Here is a 20,916-nt window from a genome sequence, read left to right as displayed (position 1 = left end):
CACTCAGTTCACTTGGGTGAGTTATGATCTAAATTGAAAATAAGTCCTTTCTAGTCTATGGCCATGCTACCTCGAACAAACCCAATACCGTCTGATCTCCGAAGCTAAGCAGGGTCGGGCCTGATTAGTACTTGGATGGGAGACCATCTAGGAAGACCCAGTGCTGTAGGCGTGAAAAATAAAAAATAAGGGATTTTAAGCTGCCAGGGCCTTTGCAATCTGTGAGGTCAGCCAAGGGTTGCCTTGCCTTAAAAAAAAAAAGCCCTTTTTCCACCAACACATTTTCTTTTAGGAAATACTGCATGAATGACTACTTTGTAACAGGCACTGGGCATAATGCTGGGTATAGAGTGATGAGGAAGTAAGATGTCGTCCCTGCTCACAGTGTGATGGAAATGTGTGTGTGTCCAGGCTGGCACTGTAATTTCACAGCTGAAAATGACATTTCATCTTGATTGCATCTGCTTATTGATGTGAGAGCAGGCTCTCATAGTAGAGATGTGTTATAGCTATCCTTAATTCGTTATAACTTAAGTTTGTGAGAACTAAATGTTAATGTTTAAAAGCATCTTTTAAAAATTGCCTGGCACAGTGCTGGGTGAGACCGCTGCTGCTAACGACGACAATGTCAGATTCAGCATTGAGACTACAAGGGAAGTTCTTTCTAAAAATGTTTAAAGCACCCTGGAAATGGTATATTTTAGTTAGTTTAGAGCTGCTTCATTTATACCTAGAATTTGGCTTCTGGAATTAATTTTTTAAGTTTTGGCAACCCTTGTTTTGTTCCCCTTTCAAGAATGGCAGAGCGATTAGTTATGTAGTTATCCACTTACTGTAAAGGCATTGGGGATAGGCAAGTGTGGCCAAAGAATTCTTACTCGAAGGCTTATAATCAAAGGCTTCTTTCTTACTGTGAGGCTTGATTAAGGGTTTACAAGGTGATAGTGTGATAAAATATAAATGTTATTTTTAACTATCTTTAAGGAAATTTTTTTATTGTTAATAGGCAAGGTGAAAACGGTCTTCAACAATATGAGCCATATTTTGAATTCTTGATAAAGGAGGAGAGACTATTCAGATTAGGTAGAAGATATGAATGAGGAGAAAGGAAGAGTAAGGATAATGAATGGAATAAATGAAAAGGCTAAAAAAAGTGTTAGAGGGAAAGAAAAGTTCATTGGAAGAGGAAGGGTTGTGGTACCAAAAGAGTCTGAGGATAATTGACTGGGAGGAATGGAGAATAACAGGAGAGATGATGGAAAGTGGTGGCTCAGCTTGTAGAAAAAGAGAGATTAGCCATTATTGCCCATAATTAATAGAACTTCTGATTAGATTAGTAGTCAGAGGAACCCAAGGGGACGTTAGCCAGGTCGGCTATGTTAGTTTACCAGCCCCGATCTAAAACCAGAGGATTACCAGATGTCCATATAACCACTTCTTTAAGCATTTAAAGGCCTTCTGGATAGTGCTCTCTATGCTTGCAAGTTCAAGTGTGGAATAATAACAGCTTGATCTAAAAAGCAGCTCTGGTTTTAGAGTACAAAGACCTGGATTCTAATCTCTGCTGTCTCATTAACTACTTGTGTAACCTTGGACAAATCTTATGTCTCTGATACAATATATACACTTTTTGGAAAAATATATACACTTTTTACCATTTTTAAAAATATGATTGGTATCTGTTATGGTAAATTATGGTGTTCAGTTCTCACGTTAGATGTTTGTCTTCGAATCACAGGTACCCTCTCACCAATTATACTTTTGGTACAAAAGAGCCCCTTTATGAGAAGGACAGCTCTGTTGCAGCCAGATTTCAGCGCATGAGGGAGGAATTTGATAAAATTGGAATGAGGAGGACTGTGGAAGGGGTTCTGATTGTACACGAGCACCGGCTACCCCATGTGCTTCTGCTACAGCTGGGAACAACTTTCTTCAAATTGTAAGTGTCATTGGAAATTAACAAGATAGCTTTTAATAGGATTGCTGTTTTATGGAGTTTTGGAATATAGTTTTTGCCAGTTAGTTGTTTACCTCAACAAACACAGTTGTTAATGGAGTCTTTAGAAAGAGAAAAATCACAAGGTATTTTTCTCCAGTGTAGTGCTCATTTATTGCCTTAGTAGAAATCTGCGTGTTACTGTACATTATCGACGCTAATGACAGAGCTTGATAGGAGCCTTGTTAAACAAATTAGTCCAAGTTCAGTTACTAGATGTCATTGTAGTATTACTAAGAACATTCGATATTATTTCTTAGGATAAGTAGTGTTTCCTATTCTTAAAATGACTTAGTCCACAACTGACCGGATTGTACCAAAAGAGAGGTCTCAAATGTTGAGGTTGGAGTTCTGAAAAAATGCCCTATTCTACAAACATGAAGAGTGTGGTTCATTGCTCTCTGGACATTTCTAGATTCCCATTATCACCAGATAGCTTCCAGGGAAAACAGACTGGAATGGACTGGTGGCCAGCAGTTGTGCAATGTTTATGTTACAGTGTTTAAAATTAGGGTTTGTGTACCATTACTTTGGGTAATTAACATTATGAATTCAGCTTTCTGTTTCTAGCACATTCTTCCTCCTCCCTTTGACATGTTTTGATTGCCTTATGTGAAACCTGTAATGTGTTATTCATTTACTTGATAGAAATAACTACTGTCTTCTTCCTGTTATCCCCAAATTGTATTAAGTCAAAAGCTGAAATTCTTAACCTTTATGCAGACCTGGTGGTGAACTTAACCCAGGAGAAGATGAAGTTGAAGGACTAAAACGCTTAATGACAGAGGTATTTTTCTGTTTAACCACTTTGATAGTTTTATTATTGTCCATCTAAATACCATCAACTTAATTGATAATTAGGCTTTTTATGTTTTATAAAAGGATGTTTATTTTGAATATTTACTTCACAATAAATAAAACTCGAAGCCCAGAGTGTTAATATATGTTTATTTTCTGCAAATTGAACTTCCGCTTGCTTTATCTTAACTTTTTTTCATTGAAATGTTGACATAACAATAATGGTTAAGAAATGCCAACATTAGGTACTTACTGTGCTAGTCACTAAATGTTTTACCTGCAGTAACTCCTTTAATCATCACAACAGCCCTAGGAAGTAGGTATTATTATTAATCCCATTTTACTGATAAAGAAACCGGGCACAGAGTGTTGATTTGCTTGATGTTATATAGCTAGTATGTCGTGGAGCTGGAGATTCGAATGCAGGTAGTTTTGTTCCAGAGTAGGCCTCTACCTCTATAGAATTTTGACAAGAGAATGATCCTGTTAGATACCTATTTTCATTTCTGCACATAATCTTTTAGGCTTTGCCCAAGTTGTACTACTTTTTAAAAGTCATTCTCATGTCTGCCTCTGAAGATTGGGGGCCAAATGTATAGATGCTGGAAATTTTTGAGATTATAGGTTGTTTTTGTTATTAAATATTTTTCCTTTTTAGCATACAATCTGCTCCCCCCACTCCACCCCCACAATTACAACTGTGCAAAAACCTTGGCAAATACAGAAAAGTACAAACTAAAATTACCTGTAATTCTACCACTTGACCTATTTGTTTTGTCTTCCTAGTAATATTTAAAAATGCATTATAACTCAAATATTGTGCTGTTCTCGAGCATCCATTTACATATGGTAGATCGAACCTACTTCCTTGGCTCAGCTCCTTCTCAAAACTCCACCAAAAAGGCAGTAAAGGGGTTTTAAAAAGATATAAATCCAGTAAGATTGAGGGAGGTGCAAGACGAGACAATAGCAAAAAATTTTTAGAAGCTGGAAAACAGGCAGATTATAACTGACTTAGCAGATACAGAGACCTCAGCCCAGCAGGCAGACAGTTCAGGACCCAGCACTGCAGAACACCAGAAAGGCTAGGGAATTGGAGGTGCCTGATACCTATGAAGGTGGGGCCGTGCATGGACTGAAAACTGGGTTGATCAACAGTCTGTATAGGCTGCATTATACCCAGACTGTCTTACCTACTCTGTACAATTAGGCAAAGTGTAGCTGGTGATCGATTCTTGGTAGAGATTGAATCGGAAGACATTAAAGAATGAAAAAGTTGAGGTGGGGAGAATAATTGAAAGTTTACATCCTGAATGATGAGACTTCTAGACTTCTACTAGGCTGATAGTGTCAACAACTAGTTTTACCCCAGGTTGCAGGTTGGAGGTTTTGTTTCTGGAGAAATTGACAAAAAAACCAAAGCAAACAAACTCCAAAGAAGAAAAAGAGCAAAAGGAACTCAAACAGAAAATTCAGTGATCAACAAAATCATGATTAATATTCTTGGTGTGGTAAAAGGAGATATTGCCTCTATGGAACAATGTGCCATTAAAAGAGACTGTTAAGCTGACAAAAAAAAAGAACATAGGCGTATTAGTTAGCGGAATGAAAAATTCAGTGGAGAGTTAAAAGATTGAGTTGAGGAAATCTACCAGAAAATAGAACAAAAAGATTGAACATAGGTAAGAAAAGATAAAATTAGATCATTCTAGAAGGAACAGTATAAACTACAGTCGACCCTTGAACAACGTGGCTGTTAGGGGTGCCAACTCCCCTCACAGTCATATCTGCTTATAACTTCTGACTCTCTGAAAACTTAACTACTAATAGCCTACTGTTGACCAGAAGCCTTATTGATAACATAAACAGTCAGCACATATTTTGTATGTTATATGTATTATGTACTGTATTCTTACAATAAAGTAAGCTAGAGAAAAAATGTTATTAAGAAAACATTTAAGAAAAAATGTTATTAAGAATCATAAGGGAGAGAAAATACATTTATAGCATTGTATGTATTGAAAAACTACACATATAAGTGGACCTGGAGCAGTTTAAACCTGTTTTGTTCAGAGGTCAACTGTATAGATAAATAGAACAGAGGAAAAGGAAGAATTTGCAAAGTAATAATTGAAGAAAATTTCCCAAACTCAAAGACCATAAGTGTGCAGATTGAAAAGAACTACTGGCCTGCTCTCTGTAACGGATGTTAAAAGATCCACGCAAAGGCATATCATTATGAGATTTTAAATCAATCAGGATAAACAGAAAATCCTAAAAGCTTCCAGAGTTAGCAGGCGGGGAAGGGAGACCTCGGATAAATACAAAGCATCAAAATCAGAAATGGCATCAAATTCCCAAAAATAATACTGGAAGCCAAAAGATCATTCCTTTGTAAACATTCCTTTGTAAATCTTAGAAAACATGATTTCTGTCCTTGATTTTTTTTTTTGTCTAATCAAACTAAATCGTGTGCACGTAAAATAAAGTTATTTTCCCAAATGTGATATCTCTTGTACCTTTTCTCAGGAAAGCTATTAGAGGATGTTCACCACCAAAGTGAGAAAATAAACTAAGAAGATAAAGAATTCAGAATATAGAGGATCTGACAACACAGGAGGGAGGCAGAGGGAAGCCCTAGGACTCCAGCCGTGAACATCTACAGATGGAGCAGGATGACAGAAAAATGTCTCCTAGGAAAAATGAAATTGATAGAATAATCGATGTTTGAATTGAGAAGAAATTTAAGCTCTGTGGAAAATGCAGGGATGAATTAGTGATAGCAAATGAAATGAAAGTTATTAACTCCAGAAAAAGAGATAGTTGTAGAAAGAAGTGTGATAATAGTTACTAAATGCTCTGTTGTGTCTGATTCACCTAGTTATTAATTTAAATACTGATTATCGACAAACATTTATAATGGGAGGATAGTGGAAGAGAAAATATGAATGGGAGGTGTGGTTTTAAGGTAAATTCTCATCCACGGTAGAGGGTGTTAATCAGTGGGGTTGTTTTTTAGGTTTTAAAAATTAAAGTAATCAAGAAATGGTCATAAAAATGTGTTAAAAATGTACTTTTATAGTGGAGAAATCTGCAAACACTACCTCAGCCAGGTGATCAAGGTTAACATCAGTGATATCATGTTGATAGAATGTACTCTTGATGTGATGGGATGAGAAAGGCACATTACCTCTGCAATCTCTCCCCAGTCTCCCCAAAATCCATAACCCCAGTCCAATTGAGGGACATTCTGCAAAATACCTAACCAGTACTCCTCAGAACTGTCCGGATCATCAAAAACCGACAGCTAAATATAATGTGATATCCTAGACAGGTTCCTGGAACTGAAAAAGGATGATAAAAACTAAGGATATCTGAATAAACTGTGGACTTAATAAATATCAGAGGACATACAGGCAGCCAGTAGACATATAAAAAGATGCCCAATGTCACTAGTCATCAGAAGAACGAAAATTAAAACCACAATGAAGTATCACCTCACACCTGTCAGAATGGCTGTCACTAAACCAGCAAACAATAGGTGTTGGTGAAGATGTGGAGAAAAGGGAACCCTCCTGCACTATTGGGGTTGCAAATTGGTGCAGCCACTATGGAAAACAGTATGGCGGTTCCTCACAAAGTTAAAAATAGAACGACAACATGACCCTGCAATTCCACTTCTGGGTATTTCTTCGAAGAAATCCAAAACATTAAAAAGATATATGCACCCCTATATTCATTGCAGTGTTATTAACAATAGCCAAGATAAGTGCCCATTAATAGAGGATTGGATAAAGAAGTGGTGCATATATACAATGAAATATTGCTCCACTATTAAAAAGAATGAAATCTTACCATTTGTGACAGACAAATGGATGGACCAAGAAGGCATCATGCTAAGTGAAATAAGTCAGACAAATACCATATGATTTCGCTTACATGTGGAATCTAAACAACGAAATAAATGAACAAACTGAGGGTTGCAAGATGGGAGGGAGGTTGGGGGTTGGGTGAAAAAGGTAAAGGAATGAAGAAGTACAAACTGGTAGTTACAAAATAGTCATGGTGTTGTAGAGTACAGCATAGGGAGTATAGTCAATAATATTGTAATAACTGCATGATGCCAGATGGGTACTGGACTAATCAGGGGGATCACTTTGTATATTACGTAAATGTCTAACCACTTTGCTGGACACCTGAAAATAATATTGAATGACAGCTGTAATTGAAAAATAAAAATTAAAAAAAATAAGATATGAATATTCATTAGTTATGACAAATGTAATATACTAATTTAAGATTATACAATGGGGAAACTGGGTGTGGGATATATGGGAAGTCTCTGTACCATCTTTGCAACATCTCTGTAAATCTTAAATAGTTCATTTAAAGACAAGAATGCTTTTAAAAATAGAGGCAAATATCAGGGGCGAGGGGAATAGATAAGAGTTGAAAGTTATAGCCAGTGGGAATGGAGGAACTAGATCAGGGAGGGAACTGCTCTTTCTTGTTATTAACCTTGTTGAACCATTTTTGACTAAAATGTAGAGTATAGCTTTTATTAAAGCAAGTTTAATGTTATGCTATACAGAATCATAAAAAGAAAAATGTGAATTTTGCACACTTATTTCTATAACTTGGCCAGGTGAGTGACATACAAAAGCTACGATTGATTGTAGAAAAGCTATTGTCTGCCATCGGCCTATATTAGTAATTGATGACCTTTTTTTTCATGTATAGTCAGAGCATATAACAGCATATTCTTTGGTCCTCTATGGTTATGTTGATGCTAGGTTGCCAGTTTTTAACTAATAGTGTATGTCTTGGGCAGAGTGACACACATAATAATAATAAATTATAGAAGGAAAATTCACATGGAAGGCATGTTAGCCGTGTCTCTATTAGCAGTGCTGCCAAAAAAATTCTTTTTGTCGAAGAAGGGTTTTCACAGGTATGTGTATTTAGTGGTTTACTGGCTCTATCACTTGTTTTTGACAGATACTGGGTCGTCAAGATGGAGTCCTGCAAGACTGGGTCATTGATGACTGCATTGGTAACTGGTGGAGACCAAACTTTGAACCTCCTCAGGTTAGCGTTCAGTTATATTTACTGCGCATTTGGGAAAGTAGGAAAGTGATTTAATTCCAGCCATTTAAAAAGATCATAGTAGAATTTGACTTAAAATTTCCTTGTTAGTAGAATTTGACTTAAAATTACCTTCCTTAATTTAGATAAAAAATTAAAAAGCCAAGCATTTTTTCTCTTAAAGGAAAATTCCAAACATATACAAAAGGAGAGAGAATAGTAACCTGTCATCCGCTTTCAGCAGTTAGCAACTCATGGTCAAATTTCAGCAGCCTCTTCCCTGCACTGCCCCATCTCACCGCCCTCAACTTAGATTATTTTGAAACAAATTTTAGGTATAATTTTAATCATAAATATTCCAGTGTGCATCTCTAAATGATAAGGCTTTTTAAAAAATATAACCACAGTACTGCCATATCATACTAAGAATAAGAACTAATTTCATAATATCATTAAATACGTGGTACTGTTTACATATTCTGGATAGTTTCAAATTTTATTGTTATTTTGTTTTTATAATTTGTTTGAACTAGGATAGTTACTTAAGTGTCTTTTATATCTACAGGTTGGTTCCCGGTCTTTTTTTTCCTTGTGATTTGTTAGGCTGCTTAAAGTCTTTAGTGTTTCCATTGCCGATTACATCTCCGTTGTCATTGAACATGGAGCTGTTCCTTCTTTATGTCCTGTAAATTGGTAGTTGGATCCATAGATGGGATTTGGACTCGGTTTTTTGGGAGAAGGGTACAAGGCTTGTCAGAGATGGTATATTGTTTATCTGTTGCCATATAATATATTGCCCAAAACTTAAAAGCGTAAAACAGCATTTATTATCTTTGTTTCTCAGAGTCAGAGTTCTAGGAGCTGCTTAGCTGAGTGATTCTGGCTCATGGCCCCTTGAGAAGTTCTGGGCGAGTTGTCAGCTGGGATTACATCATTTCAAAGCTGGACTGAGGGTTAAGGATCTGGTGCCAAGCTCACACGTGTGTTTGTTAGCAGACCTCCCAGTTCCTCCTGGCTGTTGGACTAAAGGCTTCAGGTCCTTGCTGGCTGTTGACCTAAGGCCTTCCTCGGTTGCCATGAGAGCTGCATAGGGAAGCTCCCAGAAAGACATCTGGCTTCCCCTAGAGTGTGTGACCCAAGAGATAGAGACAATAACAGAAAGCACCCAAGTTGGAAGCTAGTTTCTTACAGTCTGTTACAACTTAATCTTGGCGGTGACATACTAGCAGTTCTGCTGTAAGCTGTTGGTCACACAAACCCACCTAGTACATTGTGGAAGGGGACCACACAGAAGTGTGGATACCAGGAGACAGGGACCAGTGAGGGTCATCTTGGAGGCTGGCCACCACAGTGGTATTGTGTACATCATCAGGAATTTCATAATGTCTCGTCTCTCTTTGTAATGTTAGCAGCTCATCGATGGTAGTTTCCTGCATCCTTTAATTCATTAGGATTGTGATCTTTATATAAAGAGAAAATTCTCTCGTCAGCTACTTGGTTACCCTGAAGTATAGTTTGTGTAGGAAACAGTAGATGCTTTTCCTCTGCCTACCGCTTTTCAGAAGAATGAATTAACTCCTTAGCATCCTCCAAAGATTTGACTTCATTCAAAAGAGAGGATAAGACAGAGACTTGGGTGCAGACTGTTTGGGGGCTGATGCCAGGAAGGAGCAGAGTCCAGGGAAACAGAGACCAGAGAAGTCAGAAGAGGGAACATAACCGATCTCAGTACAGCAGTGGGGAGCCAGAATGATTTTGCTAAAGACTGGGAGGAACCATGTGGAATGCACCTCGAAATTGTCCATTGGAAGGAGGGGAGGCCAGGGACTCCTGTCCGTCATTTGATGAGGAGTGCGTTAACTCCCTTGCACTTTCACGTTGAGTCCAAGTATGGGCTGAGACTTTCCAGGCTCTGGAAATACTTCGAGGCTGAAAAACAGAGCGGGATAGTGGCAGCAAACAGAGCTTTCTGACATTTTCAAACACAGCTGCCCTGGAATCTGAGGTGCCATGAGAAACTGTGATGAGAGGTACAAAAAGCATCAGTTTCAGTGACCTTTAAAAGTGTCATACAACCTCATGGAGTTTCATATTTCATGTATTTATTCCATTGTAATGATCGATAATGTTACTGGTGTGTAGGTTTTTCTATGTTTGGCTAATGGGAGACTCTTGAAGTTGGAGCCTGCATTCTTTTGACAAAGCTCTATGAGTTCGATAGCTTCTTTGCATGACAAAAATTGCACAGAATATCAGCTAAGCTAAAGATTGTTCTATCCTCTTCCTTGTGACTCCCTGCATGGCCGAGAGGCAGGAAGATAAATGCTGAGGAAGCTGGTGTTAGCGCTCACTGCCTGAGAATTGTGTTAGCTTTAGGAAAGTGTAATTTCATCTGGAAGTGGTGAAGTTCCTGGTCCAAAAAGACACAGAACAGCTGCTGTAAACTTTTTTTGAACATTCCTTCATTTAACTGGGAAATGCTCAGCAATGAGATCCCCAGGCTACTTTCTGAATACCCTCATGCCTCTCCCCTCCCATGGTCCTTGGGCGATTCTCTTAATCCACTGAACCCTGGCCTTGGATGGGCTAGTACAAGATGTAAAGGTTGTGTGTTTAGTAAACTTGGTGTCAGTGGGAAAAGAGCATGACGCCATCTGCCTATCTCAGTCTTTTTGTCAAAGTACAGTTGGCTTAAAATAAACACGGAAACGAGGCTGGAGAAGAAAGGCTTAAAAGAAAAGGAACACGTAGCCAGCCACTTTGGTTTGGTCGTGGTTTGGGAACTTATTTTGTTGTATGTGAACCTCAGGTCTCTTAGCCTGTACTATTCAAGCTACTTCTCACATCTTTGTCTATCGCTGCCCGTGTGCCTGGTTCTCATGATGGTGCAGGACACTGCCAAAGCCCGGGACAGTTGTCTGGATTCATCATACCCTATGTAATTATTCTAACTTGAATACTGGTTAGGTGCTATTGGGATAGTATAGTGGGAAATAACATAGGCTTTTATAGTGAGGTAAGGGTTGGACAGATAAAGTTGAATCTGGCCTCACTACTTAGTTGTGTCATCTCCTCGAAGACGCTTAGCCTCTCACTGTAAGTTCCTTACGTAAAATGAGTGTGATATACCTTTGGCAGCCTCTGTTTTCATCCTACTTTCCTCTTATGTCTGTTTTTAACACTTTGTAATTCCTTGCCCTCAAGCACAATTCCAAAAGCAAATTTTTTTTCTGAAAGTATCGTAGGGAGATGTAGGAGACATTTTCATGACATACACACAGAACAAAAAGAAATCTCTATCTTAGACTTTTAAAATTATGTTAAAATTCTTCTTTCTCATATAGCAACATCTTCTCTATAATTCTCTTCATCCCTTTAAATTCTTCAAAATATTTTCTCCATTTTCCCAAGCAGTTTGACTCTCTCCAGTTGGCAGAACTCCACTTATATTGCTCATCCGGTGTTCCTGAAGTGTCTGTGTGTAGCAAGGTGGGGCGGGGCGGGCGGCGTTGCAGGGAGCATCCTGTCAAATACCTCACAGGCCATATTTAACTTTTAATACAAGAAACATGTCCACATCAGGACTCTAGAAAGTTTAACTTAGTAATGATTTTTTTTTTAAATAAAACTTTTTTTTAGAAACACCAATTTCTCAGACTGTAAATCCTGTGTCTACATATTTGTCTTAAATGGTCGAATGGTTTACTACTTGTTATTTTGTATTTATTAAAGCATTTATTTGTTAGTATATCTGTTAGGTACTAAATCCCAATAAAGAGAAGACTAGAAAGAATTCTACTTCCCCAAGAAGTTTGCACTGCATTGGAGAATAAACATATAAAGAAATAGATGAAGACATGGGATATATGTTAAAATAAAATTGTGTTGAGGTTGTGAGGAACTTGTTGGTCTCAGAGGGATGATATTTGGGAGAAGTTGATAAACAGGCATGGAAGTACGAGGGATGTCTTGGTATCAACAAATGAGCCTCTTTTGTTTTTTTCAGTATCCCTATATTCCTGCACATATTACAAAACCTAAAGAACATAAGAAGTTGTTTTTGGTTCAACTTCAAGAGAAAGGTAAGTTATTTTGTTTTTGAAGGCAGCCATCTAAAAACTTTTGTAGAATAATTTCAAGGACACCACTTTGTGTTTTTTCTAAGTTCTTCAAATTTTTGGATTTATTGTAAAACTAAAAAATACATACCATGTTTATACAGAATCACCTAGTTTTTCTCATAGATGTGCCAGTTATGCTACTGGGGGGAAATATGTTTAACTAGAGCATAAAATACCAGATTATAGTGTTTCTAATAACTGTTTAGATGCTGATGTTGATTTTCCACATTGAGGTAAACTGAAAATTGTAGGAGACAGATGAATTGATTTTTTAAAAATATCATCTTTAGGCCTGTTACGTGTTTTAATAAGCAATTATTCTGTTTTTTATAATATTTTTAAAATAGAATCCAAAATAAATTACAAACCTAAGGCTCTTCTCTCCTTTATCCCAGGGCCAGAACTTAAAGATCTTCTTGGTTGCTAGTAGCACAAATCTCTATAGAGTCCGTGTGAAAGCTCTCACTACAAGCTTTGTTTAAAAGACACAACCAAAATTTATTAATGAGAATTATCTTTTTCCTCGACTGTTTCTCAAATGTAAAATTGATGATTATTTTATAAATACAGTGAAAGCAGTGATTACATAAGAAATTATAGAAAATGAATACTGTTTTGTTTTATTTTAGCCTTGTTTGCGGTTCCTAAAAATTACAAGCTGGTAGCGGCACCATTGTTTGAGCTGTATGACAATGCCCCTGGGTACGGACCCATCATTTCTAGTCTCCCTCAGCTTTTGAGCAGGTATGGAAAGTTGAACGTTTTGTGGTTGATTCATCTAAGCTGCCAGATTTTAAAATACTCGGAGCCATTTGAGAAAGGATAGTTTATGAATTTTGTCTTTGAGAAAGTTAAGACAGTAGATGGACCCTGAGGTCATGTGCAAGCCACAGATAAGTATGACTGACGGAAAGTGACCCTGAGTTGCGGGATGACGTTCTGGATCTGTGTAACTGCTTTTCTCCAAATCTGAGGCTCTCTGCAGTTAAATTTGAACTTTTCTTTCAAAGAAGCGATGGTAAAGTAGTAGTCATCAATGTCTAATAAATATGAAGGGAGTTATCTATATGAAAATGTGGAGATTGAATCTCTTGGTGTCATATGTTCTCTCTTTTTTTTGGAACCCACTGTATTTAGGCCCATATTGGGGCATGTGGGATTAAGTCTTGAATTTTTACATGGAGTTAGGTTTTCTTTTTAAGGCAGAGTGATGAGAAGTGCATTCTTTTTTTTAAGCTGACTTGGGCTTGTTGAGGTCTTTAGAGCCAGCTGTAGCTAAGGATCGCAGAACAGCATGGAGCTTGAGAATGCAGTCTGTGGTCAGTGTTTGGGTTTGAACTCCACCTTCGGCACTTGCTGGCAGAGTGACCATGAACAAATGGCGATACCTGTTTGCCTCTTTCTTCTTCTCTAAATGGGGATGGCAGTCCCCGCTTCATAAAATTGTGAGAACCAAGTGAAATAACACACACAAAGTGTTTACAATAGTGCCCGACACCTGGTAAGTGCTTAAAAAGGTTAGTTTAAAAACAATTCCAGCAGTGACTTTGCCTTCTGTGGAAACTTGTTGAGTAAAATTGGTCTTTGTATTTAGTCACACTGATCAGCCTTCATCATCTACTCCTCTCCTTTGGTCTGCTGGTGGTTTACAAGCTGAAGTGTGGGCTATGAAAAAAAAAGTCGTATTAGTCACTTACATTAACACCACCTATTAGGTATCAGGAACTGTGCTGAGTGGTCAGATCCAACGAGGTGTAAAAACTTCTTCCCTCAAGGAACTTATCAGTGGATAATTATCAAATTTAGACTTTTTTTTTATTGTAAGTGTTCAACAACGCTGTTATTTAATGTGTAAGGTGTGACAGGTGAGAGGAAGTAAGTATATCTTGGTGTAGAAAATGCCTGAAATATCGAGGGAAGGTAGAAATGTCCAAATAAGTTTTTTTATCATCTGAGGTAGGAACTGTGGAAATAATACTGTTTTTAATAAAACTGTTGTTCTTTTTAAAATTCAGGTTCAATTTTATATACAACTGAATCCCTGCACAGCGGAGAAGTTAAAGCAGCCGTCTCTGTGAGCACAGCTCTGCACAGTGTAGAGTAAACGTGGTGGAAAAGTGTTTTTGGTTTTATCTCTTTCCCAATTCCTAAATTGCTCCCTGCTTTCTGTTGTTTGAATAGCAAAGTTAATATGAAGAACTAGATAGTGGTGTAAACAAATGTGATAATGTTTAATTTGCTTTTGTTTCTACTCATACGTTTTTATACAACATTAAAGAAGTGGACTTCTATTTGTATTTTTTTTTTTTTTTCACATTAAACTTGTAAAATTCTTATAGGCGAGGATCGTTTTCTTTCTCCCCCTCCTTAGGCTGGTGAATGTTAAGAGACAGTGCAGGTTCAGTCGGGTTTATGGGACCCTTGCTCTGGAGCATTCTCGGGGGCACCGTCCGAGACCACGTTGCAGATCTTTGCGATGAGGATCTTCTGTTACTCTTGGGAACTAGATTTGCTTGAATGAGTCCAAGATGCAACTCCTGTACCAGAGTTTATGCTGCAAGGTGTATTACAGCAGCACGCGCAGCGTGTGACTGACGGTGTGTTTCACACTGGCACAGCCAGGTTTAGTGCACAAGTGTCGGACCTTAAACATGTGGGAAACCATTAAAATTGGCATGGTCGGGGAAGTCATGGGAAATGATGTGAAAAGAGACCGACGTAGAGCTCATTTGGAGTTGTTTTCTTCACGAAATGGGGGTATTATTTGTGCTGCTGTGAAATTATGTCTTAGTTATTCTTAGGGCCATGGTAAAGTTTCTAAACTTTACCTAAAAGTTTTTAAAAGTGGACCCGTTAGGTTTTGAACTCTTGGATTGCAAAGTTAGTTATTTCAATTAACTTGAAGCTATATCCATATCCGTAGAGATGAGAATTTGATTTTATCAAGTAACATAAAGACTTTTCAAAAATCTGAAATCTAAGGACAGGACAGAGAATACATTTTGTCAGCCTAAGGAAAAATACCAAATTTAAAAAACTTTAAAAAATAATGCTAAATTAGTATCAGATTTGGAGAGAGAGAATCTTAGGGCAAGGGAGTTTGCTGGCTATGTCATTGCTAATGGTCAAAGTATATTGTATATGCCTTATTACAGACGTTGACTGTAGGCTTGGTATAAAGGAAATCTTGTAAGACGCAGCTACTTAAAAAGATGGGCATAGTTATGTTTTTAATAGACAGAAATGAGTAGTTCTTACAACTTTATGGTACTGATGGCAGGACTGTTCCCCTGAGTATTGGGTGATGCAAAAAGTATAGCATGTATTTTTCTCTCTTTATACTTAAAATCAGACCAAGAACACCTGAATAATTTTACTTATAAACATTCAGTTCACTTGAGGTCCTGTTAAATCGTCACATGGTTACTTATCAAGTAGCATTTGTAAATGTGTTCACATTTAAGTAGTAGAGGAGCACCAGTCTCTAGGACCGGAAATGACCAGTGATTTCCTTTGTAAGAGCCACTAGTTCTGTGACTCATCCTCTTCCCTCAAAGGCTGACAGCCCCTCTGGTTTATATTAGCATACTTTTAAATTACTAAAATTTTATTGAACTCACTGGTTAGCTGAGTCCTCAAAGATTGAGGAGGTCAGAATTGGAGATGGCTTGATCTAGCTCACCTGCCATGATTGCTTGGGACACCCCAATCAAAGCTACAGAGACCACATTTCAGACATGTTGGCCATTGCCATTTGGGTGGACTTTTTTCTAGGTGTAATTTATAAAGTGCTGTCAGTATAGGAATGTTTTAGTTGAAGAGTTATCTGATTCGAGGCCACTCACATGTTTTGTAACTTCAGCTTTGACCTAGAAATTCTTTCTTGTTCACTACTTTCCAGTGTCATTGCTTGAGTCAATCACCCATGTGCCAGGGCCTAGGTGAGAAAAACCTTTGGTTTAAGCCAGCTGGGTTACTAATGTTGGCATTTAAGAGGTACGGTTTTGAATGTAAAATTCATAACACACAAACACAAATTTTTCAAATTGGTTTTGAACTAGTCAGCCAGTTGTGTCCCAATACTCTTGTGGTTTCCTGAAGGAAATAGCAAACTAGAGAAGGAAGTTTAAATCTGATGTATTTCTATAGCATTAGAAGAGGATACAGGGCACTGATTAACACTAAGGTCTTTTGATAAATAAGTTCTGATCACACTTCTTCAAGAACTAGCAGTCTTGAATCATGCATTCCAGTTCTCTACATACTAAATACTGAATAATTTTTTCAGTGAGCTCTTGAGTAACTGACATTTTTGACTGCCTTCTTGTGTTCCAGGTTTGCTTACACATGAGAGCCCCGTCTTGTATTCTATAACGACAGTATTTGCCAGGTTATTCTCCCTGAGTAATCCAAGTAGTGCACATTCTATGTAAAACTATCAAATGGCACCAGAAAATATTCAACAGATTAAAGGGAAAAAAATGAAAAGTTTTACTTAAGTGTTTTAAATTGTTTTTAACATTGACATCCCTTTGAAGAAAAGTGAAATTCGTTTTTTTCCTGATGAAGAGTTGTGATTTTTTTAAAAAAGTAGATAATACTTAAAATGGCATTATGATAATTCTTCATGTGAATTTGTACTTAACGGGTCTGGATTTTTATTATTGACTTACCTTGAAACCAGTACTGTGTGGTTCAGTTAATTTGGATATTTAAGAATTCCGTTAAGTTAGCATTTTATTTGGATAAAACAACCAAATGAGCCAGTCTGTTTTTTTTCCTTCCACGCTTAATTAAAAGTGAGAGGTAAAAGACCTCTGCATTCTGCAGCCTGGCAAGCAGTCAGCTTCGATTCCCCTTAAATGATGTGACTGTTATGCTCTCAGGTTTTTAGTGACTGTTATTTTAAGTACCTGCTCCGTCACTTGAGGTGAAATGGAGTCGCTTTTCACATTGGAGTTCCTCAAACTTACCATTTTTTCTAGTTCATAGTGTTTGGGACAGTATGTGCCTCTTACTAAGACTGTTTCAGAGAGTGTACAATTCTGTGTTTTGCACAGCCAGAGAAGGTTTAGTGGTTTTTAACTAATACAAGTCAGCTTCCGTAGCATAAGGTTTTATTTCCCACAATTAGTCCACTTGTTTTCTCTCACTTATTATTTGAGTTAAACTGGACTCACTTCAGTTTCCCTTTTGTTTAAATATGTGATGAGAAACAAAATAGGGTAATTTGACTTGAGCCATAAAACTCATTTTAATATTAGCTTGTATTATACTTATCAAGCTTGGTTTTGTGAAAAAAAGGACTAAAACTTAAGTAAGTTTAGACTAAACCAGTTTAGAAGTAATTTGTATTTTAGTGATGGATTGTATTGTAAGACGCGAGGTAACTTGGGAAAACATCGTGCTGCTCAGTTGAAGGAAAGGTCTGTGCATTTAAAAATTTAAACTTTCGGTTACTATGTTCACATCATAGAGTACAAGCATTATTGGTAGTTTGGCTTTGAGAATTTTTCTTGTGTTAAGTTTATAGAAAATGTATAAAAGAAACTGTTTGAAGTTTTGGTTATATTTTTATATTTGTAAACCAAGTCTGATTAAAATGGTCACTGTTCTTTTTTAATTTCATTTTACTGTCATTTCCATTAAAAACATTTAAAACAGAACGACCCTGTGATTGCGTGTGGCTGTTAACCTCAGTATGCCTTCAGAAGTCCTGCACAGTTCTTTTTCGGTGTCAGTGACCAGGGGCTGTTAGGTAAGTGAGAGACGTGGCGTAAGAGCAAGGGCCTGCAGACCCGGGACGTGGACATCGCCCTCCCCCGCACTCCTCCGCTGTGCGTTAGGCGTGTTCTAGGCTGATGCAGTACCTGCAGAGTGAAGGGGCCACTCTGATTTGGAACCTGAGGGTGGTTTTAGAAGTTGCCACACAAATGTGTACCTGTGTGCTGTTATGTCATAGGAGACTTCAGTTTCTCATAAAGAGTGTTGACTCCTATGTTTTTTTTTTTTTTTCAAAACTTGCCTGGAAGTTATGATGTTCTGGGATTCCGTGCCTGCTGCTCATGTGATACTGTGTAAGTCAGTTTCAGCATCTTAAACAGAAACAATTCATTAAAACTATGAGAATATATGTGTAATGGAACCATAGCCCTGATGCTTTATATCTGAACAAAAGTTGAACAAAACGTGATGAAGTTATTGCAGAGTTCTGAAAATTTTACTACTTGTGTGTTTTATAGCAGACACCAAAGAGCTATGAAAAATTATGAAAGAAAAGCTAAAAATTGAAGTATACCAATTAGTTTTTTTCTGTACAGATTTGAGAGGTTGGTTATTTTTCCTGCTCTTCTGGATTTGTAGTCGAACACATCGGTCCCACTCGTGAAGCACCAGAATTCCGTGAGGAGCAAATTTAAGGCTACTGGATTAGGTAATGAAGTTCACTTCCTAGGAAGTTAGTCTTAAACCACAAAACAACTGAGCCTTTCTCACAGGATGGTGAAAATCAAAGTGATGAGTATGAAAGGATTTCAGACATTTAAAAAAATGACAATAGCAATAATGCATGTAGGTGTGAATCTTACTCCACACAAACTGGTTTGTCTGAAATGACACATTTCTTTATTTCCTTTAAATTATACCTAGTCAGCCACCAATTCACAAACATGGCAGGAAATTCAGTCTCGCAGTCATTGGGAGCGGGCGCCCTACCCAAAGTCTCAAAAGAATCAACCCAGAGGCATAAATTGTACTCTGAAATGAAGGTGGGGGTGGGGAGAGCTTGGCTTCCATTGTGTGCTCCACACTTTCTTGTCCAAGTCAAACCAGCCCGGTAAAGTCTGCAGCTGTTGTCTCTCTGCCACACTTGAGACTTAGGACTCAACTGACAATAGGCAGTACCTTATACCGATGGGCCAGCCTTCCCGGGCGCACTTTCATCCCTTTGGTGTCCTGCTTCCTGCCCTGGTCCTCTCATGGAGTAGGATCCAATACAAAGAACCGGAGCATTGGTTGGCTTTAGGAGGTGGGTAATGTTTTTGCAAAAAAAAAGTGCGCAAAAGCCTTGGAGTGGGAGAGGAAAAAAATTTAGAACAAATACTCAATAAAATACCTGGACACAAACCTTTAAAAATTTTTAAATGCAAATAAAAAATAACCTTATATAGTTGGGTTAATTTCACTTATCCTCATATTGAATCTTTAGAAACATTTAAGATTAATCTTCTAAACATTTACGATTAATTGACTATAGTCTTTATGTAGTAGAATCAAATGTAAAGAGTTGCTATTAAACACTTTACAGAGTTATTCCAGAAGGCTAAAATTTTAATACTTAGAAATTAGTAATAATTCAGAGGAGTACAGCACTTTGAAACCCAAGATGATGGAATATTGTAATACGGCAGATCTATCAACAACAGTCCCTTATGATGAAAAGTTTGGTGTGGTATTTTGTTACTTGTGACTTGGATTGAATATAGATCATCTGACAGTGTAATTTAGAAATTACTGTGGCTCAGATAAAGTAGAACAGTTGCTCCCCTGGAAAATTATTTTAAAAAATATTTTACCAATAAAGTTAAAAGTTTAGCATTTTAATCAAATGGTCGTGGGTAGAGAACCAAAGAGAACTGAAGCCCAATATTCATATAGATCTCATAAAAAAGTGTGTGTGTGCGCGCGCGCAGTAACCACTCGCCCCCACCCCCCAAAAAAACTGTTGTGTTTCATTACAGGCCCTTTAATGTTTCTAAAAATTCCAGAACGAATAGCAATATTTTGAGAAAATCTTTTTGTTTTCTAATTAATAGAGTTTTAGTACTAGAATATTAGGCATAAAAGGGAACTGGAGGATGATTTAGCCCTTCCAAAATCTGTAAGATTCAATGAAATACCAAGCACTTCCTGTGGCCCAGGCACTATCAAGGCCTTGGGGATACGATGAGGAATATGACCCCCAAGGTCGTATTGTTTTGGAAGCACTTTTCTTTTATAATGGCTTTATTGAGCTGTAATTCACATATTGATATATCTCACCATATCTCAGTGTGAAATTTAATGATTTTTAGTATATTCAGTTGTGCATCCATCACAATTTTAGAATATTTTCATCACTTCAAAAAGAAATCCATATTTAGCTTTTACCCCCAGTTCCCTCATTACTCTGGTTTCTACAGCTATAGAAGTATTTGCCTATTCTGGACATTTCATATAAATGGAGTCAACGTGTGGCCTTTTGGGTCCGGCGCCTTTCACTTAGCACGTTCTCAGGGTTTGTACAGGTTGGAGCATGAGTCAGTACTTCACTCAGGCTGAATAAAATAATTTTTTATGGCTGAATAAAATTCCATTGTATACCTTATGTATTCATCACTAGGTGGACATTAGTGTTTTATCTACCCTTTGGCTGTTCCAGATAATGCAATCAACAGTCACAAGTTTTGTGTAGAGTATGTTTTCATTTCTTTGGGTATACACCTAGGCATGGAATTGCTATGTCAAATTGTCACTCTTATGTCGAACTTTTTAAGGAACTGACAGACCATTTTCCAAAGTAGCTGTACCGTTTTATATTCCTCCCTGCTGTATGAAAGAACACATTTTTATTTCCAGCTAAATCAGGTTCCTTTTAGACTCCACTCGAGGCTACTAGTATACAACAGAAACTTGAAAACTTCATCAGCGAGAAATCTAAGACTTGATTAATATTCTCTTTTGGAGTCAGGGCCTCTATGATCCCCATTATTCCCATCTCTTTCGGCCATCGGGGAAGCTGCTAGGCTCACAGAGGTGCTCAAGGGTGACTGGCTTAAGGTGGGGGGACGGGGGGTGGGTTAAAGGCAACAGCAGGGCAAGTGGCCCGACTCCCGCGGACGCGGGCCGGGCGGCTTAGGCTCGACCGCCGGTCAGCGC

General features: G+C 37.7%; 1 protein-coding gene and 1 pseudogene across 1 annotated transcript in view; both read left to right on the top strand.

The window, feature by feature from the left end:
* The window catches only part of NUDT21 (nudix hydrolase 21), a 19,260-nt gene extending 1,594 nt beyond the window's left edge, over positions 1-17,666 (top strand). Inside the window, exons 2-7 of the mRNA XM_006908766.3 lie at positions 1,739-1,939; positions 2,720-2,783; positions 7,793-7,882; positions 11,886-11,961; positions 12,630-12,744; positions 14,016-17,666. Of these exons, the coding sequence (XP_006908828.1) occupies positions 1,739-1,939; positions 2,720-2,783; positions 7,793-7,882; positions 11,886-11,961; positions 12,630-12,744; positions 14,016-14,037 (568 nt within the window). The 3' untranslated portion in view covers positions 14,038-17,666. The remainder of the gene's footprint in view (positions 1-1,738; positions 1,940-2,719; positions 2,784-7,792; positions 7,883-11,885; positions 11,962-12,629; positions 12,745-14,015) is intronic.
* On the top strand, positions 54-172 carry LOC112477351 (annotated as a pseudogene).
* Positions 17,667-20,916: the final 3,250 nt, after the last annotated feature.

This window comes from Pteropus alecto, unplaced genomic scaffold (genome assembly GCF_000325575.1).
Source record: "Pteropus alecto unplaced genomic scaffold, ASM32557v1 scaffold123, whole genome shotgun sequence".
In the NCBI taxonomy this organism is placed as follows: domain Eukaryota; kingdom Metazoa; phylum Chordata; class Mammalia; order Chiroptera; family Pteropodidae; genus Pteropus; species Pteropus alecto.
This window is presented reverse-complemented; position numbering and strand designations above follow the sequence as displayed.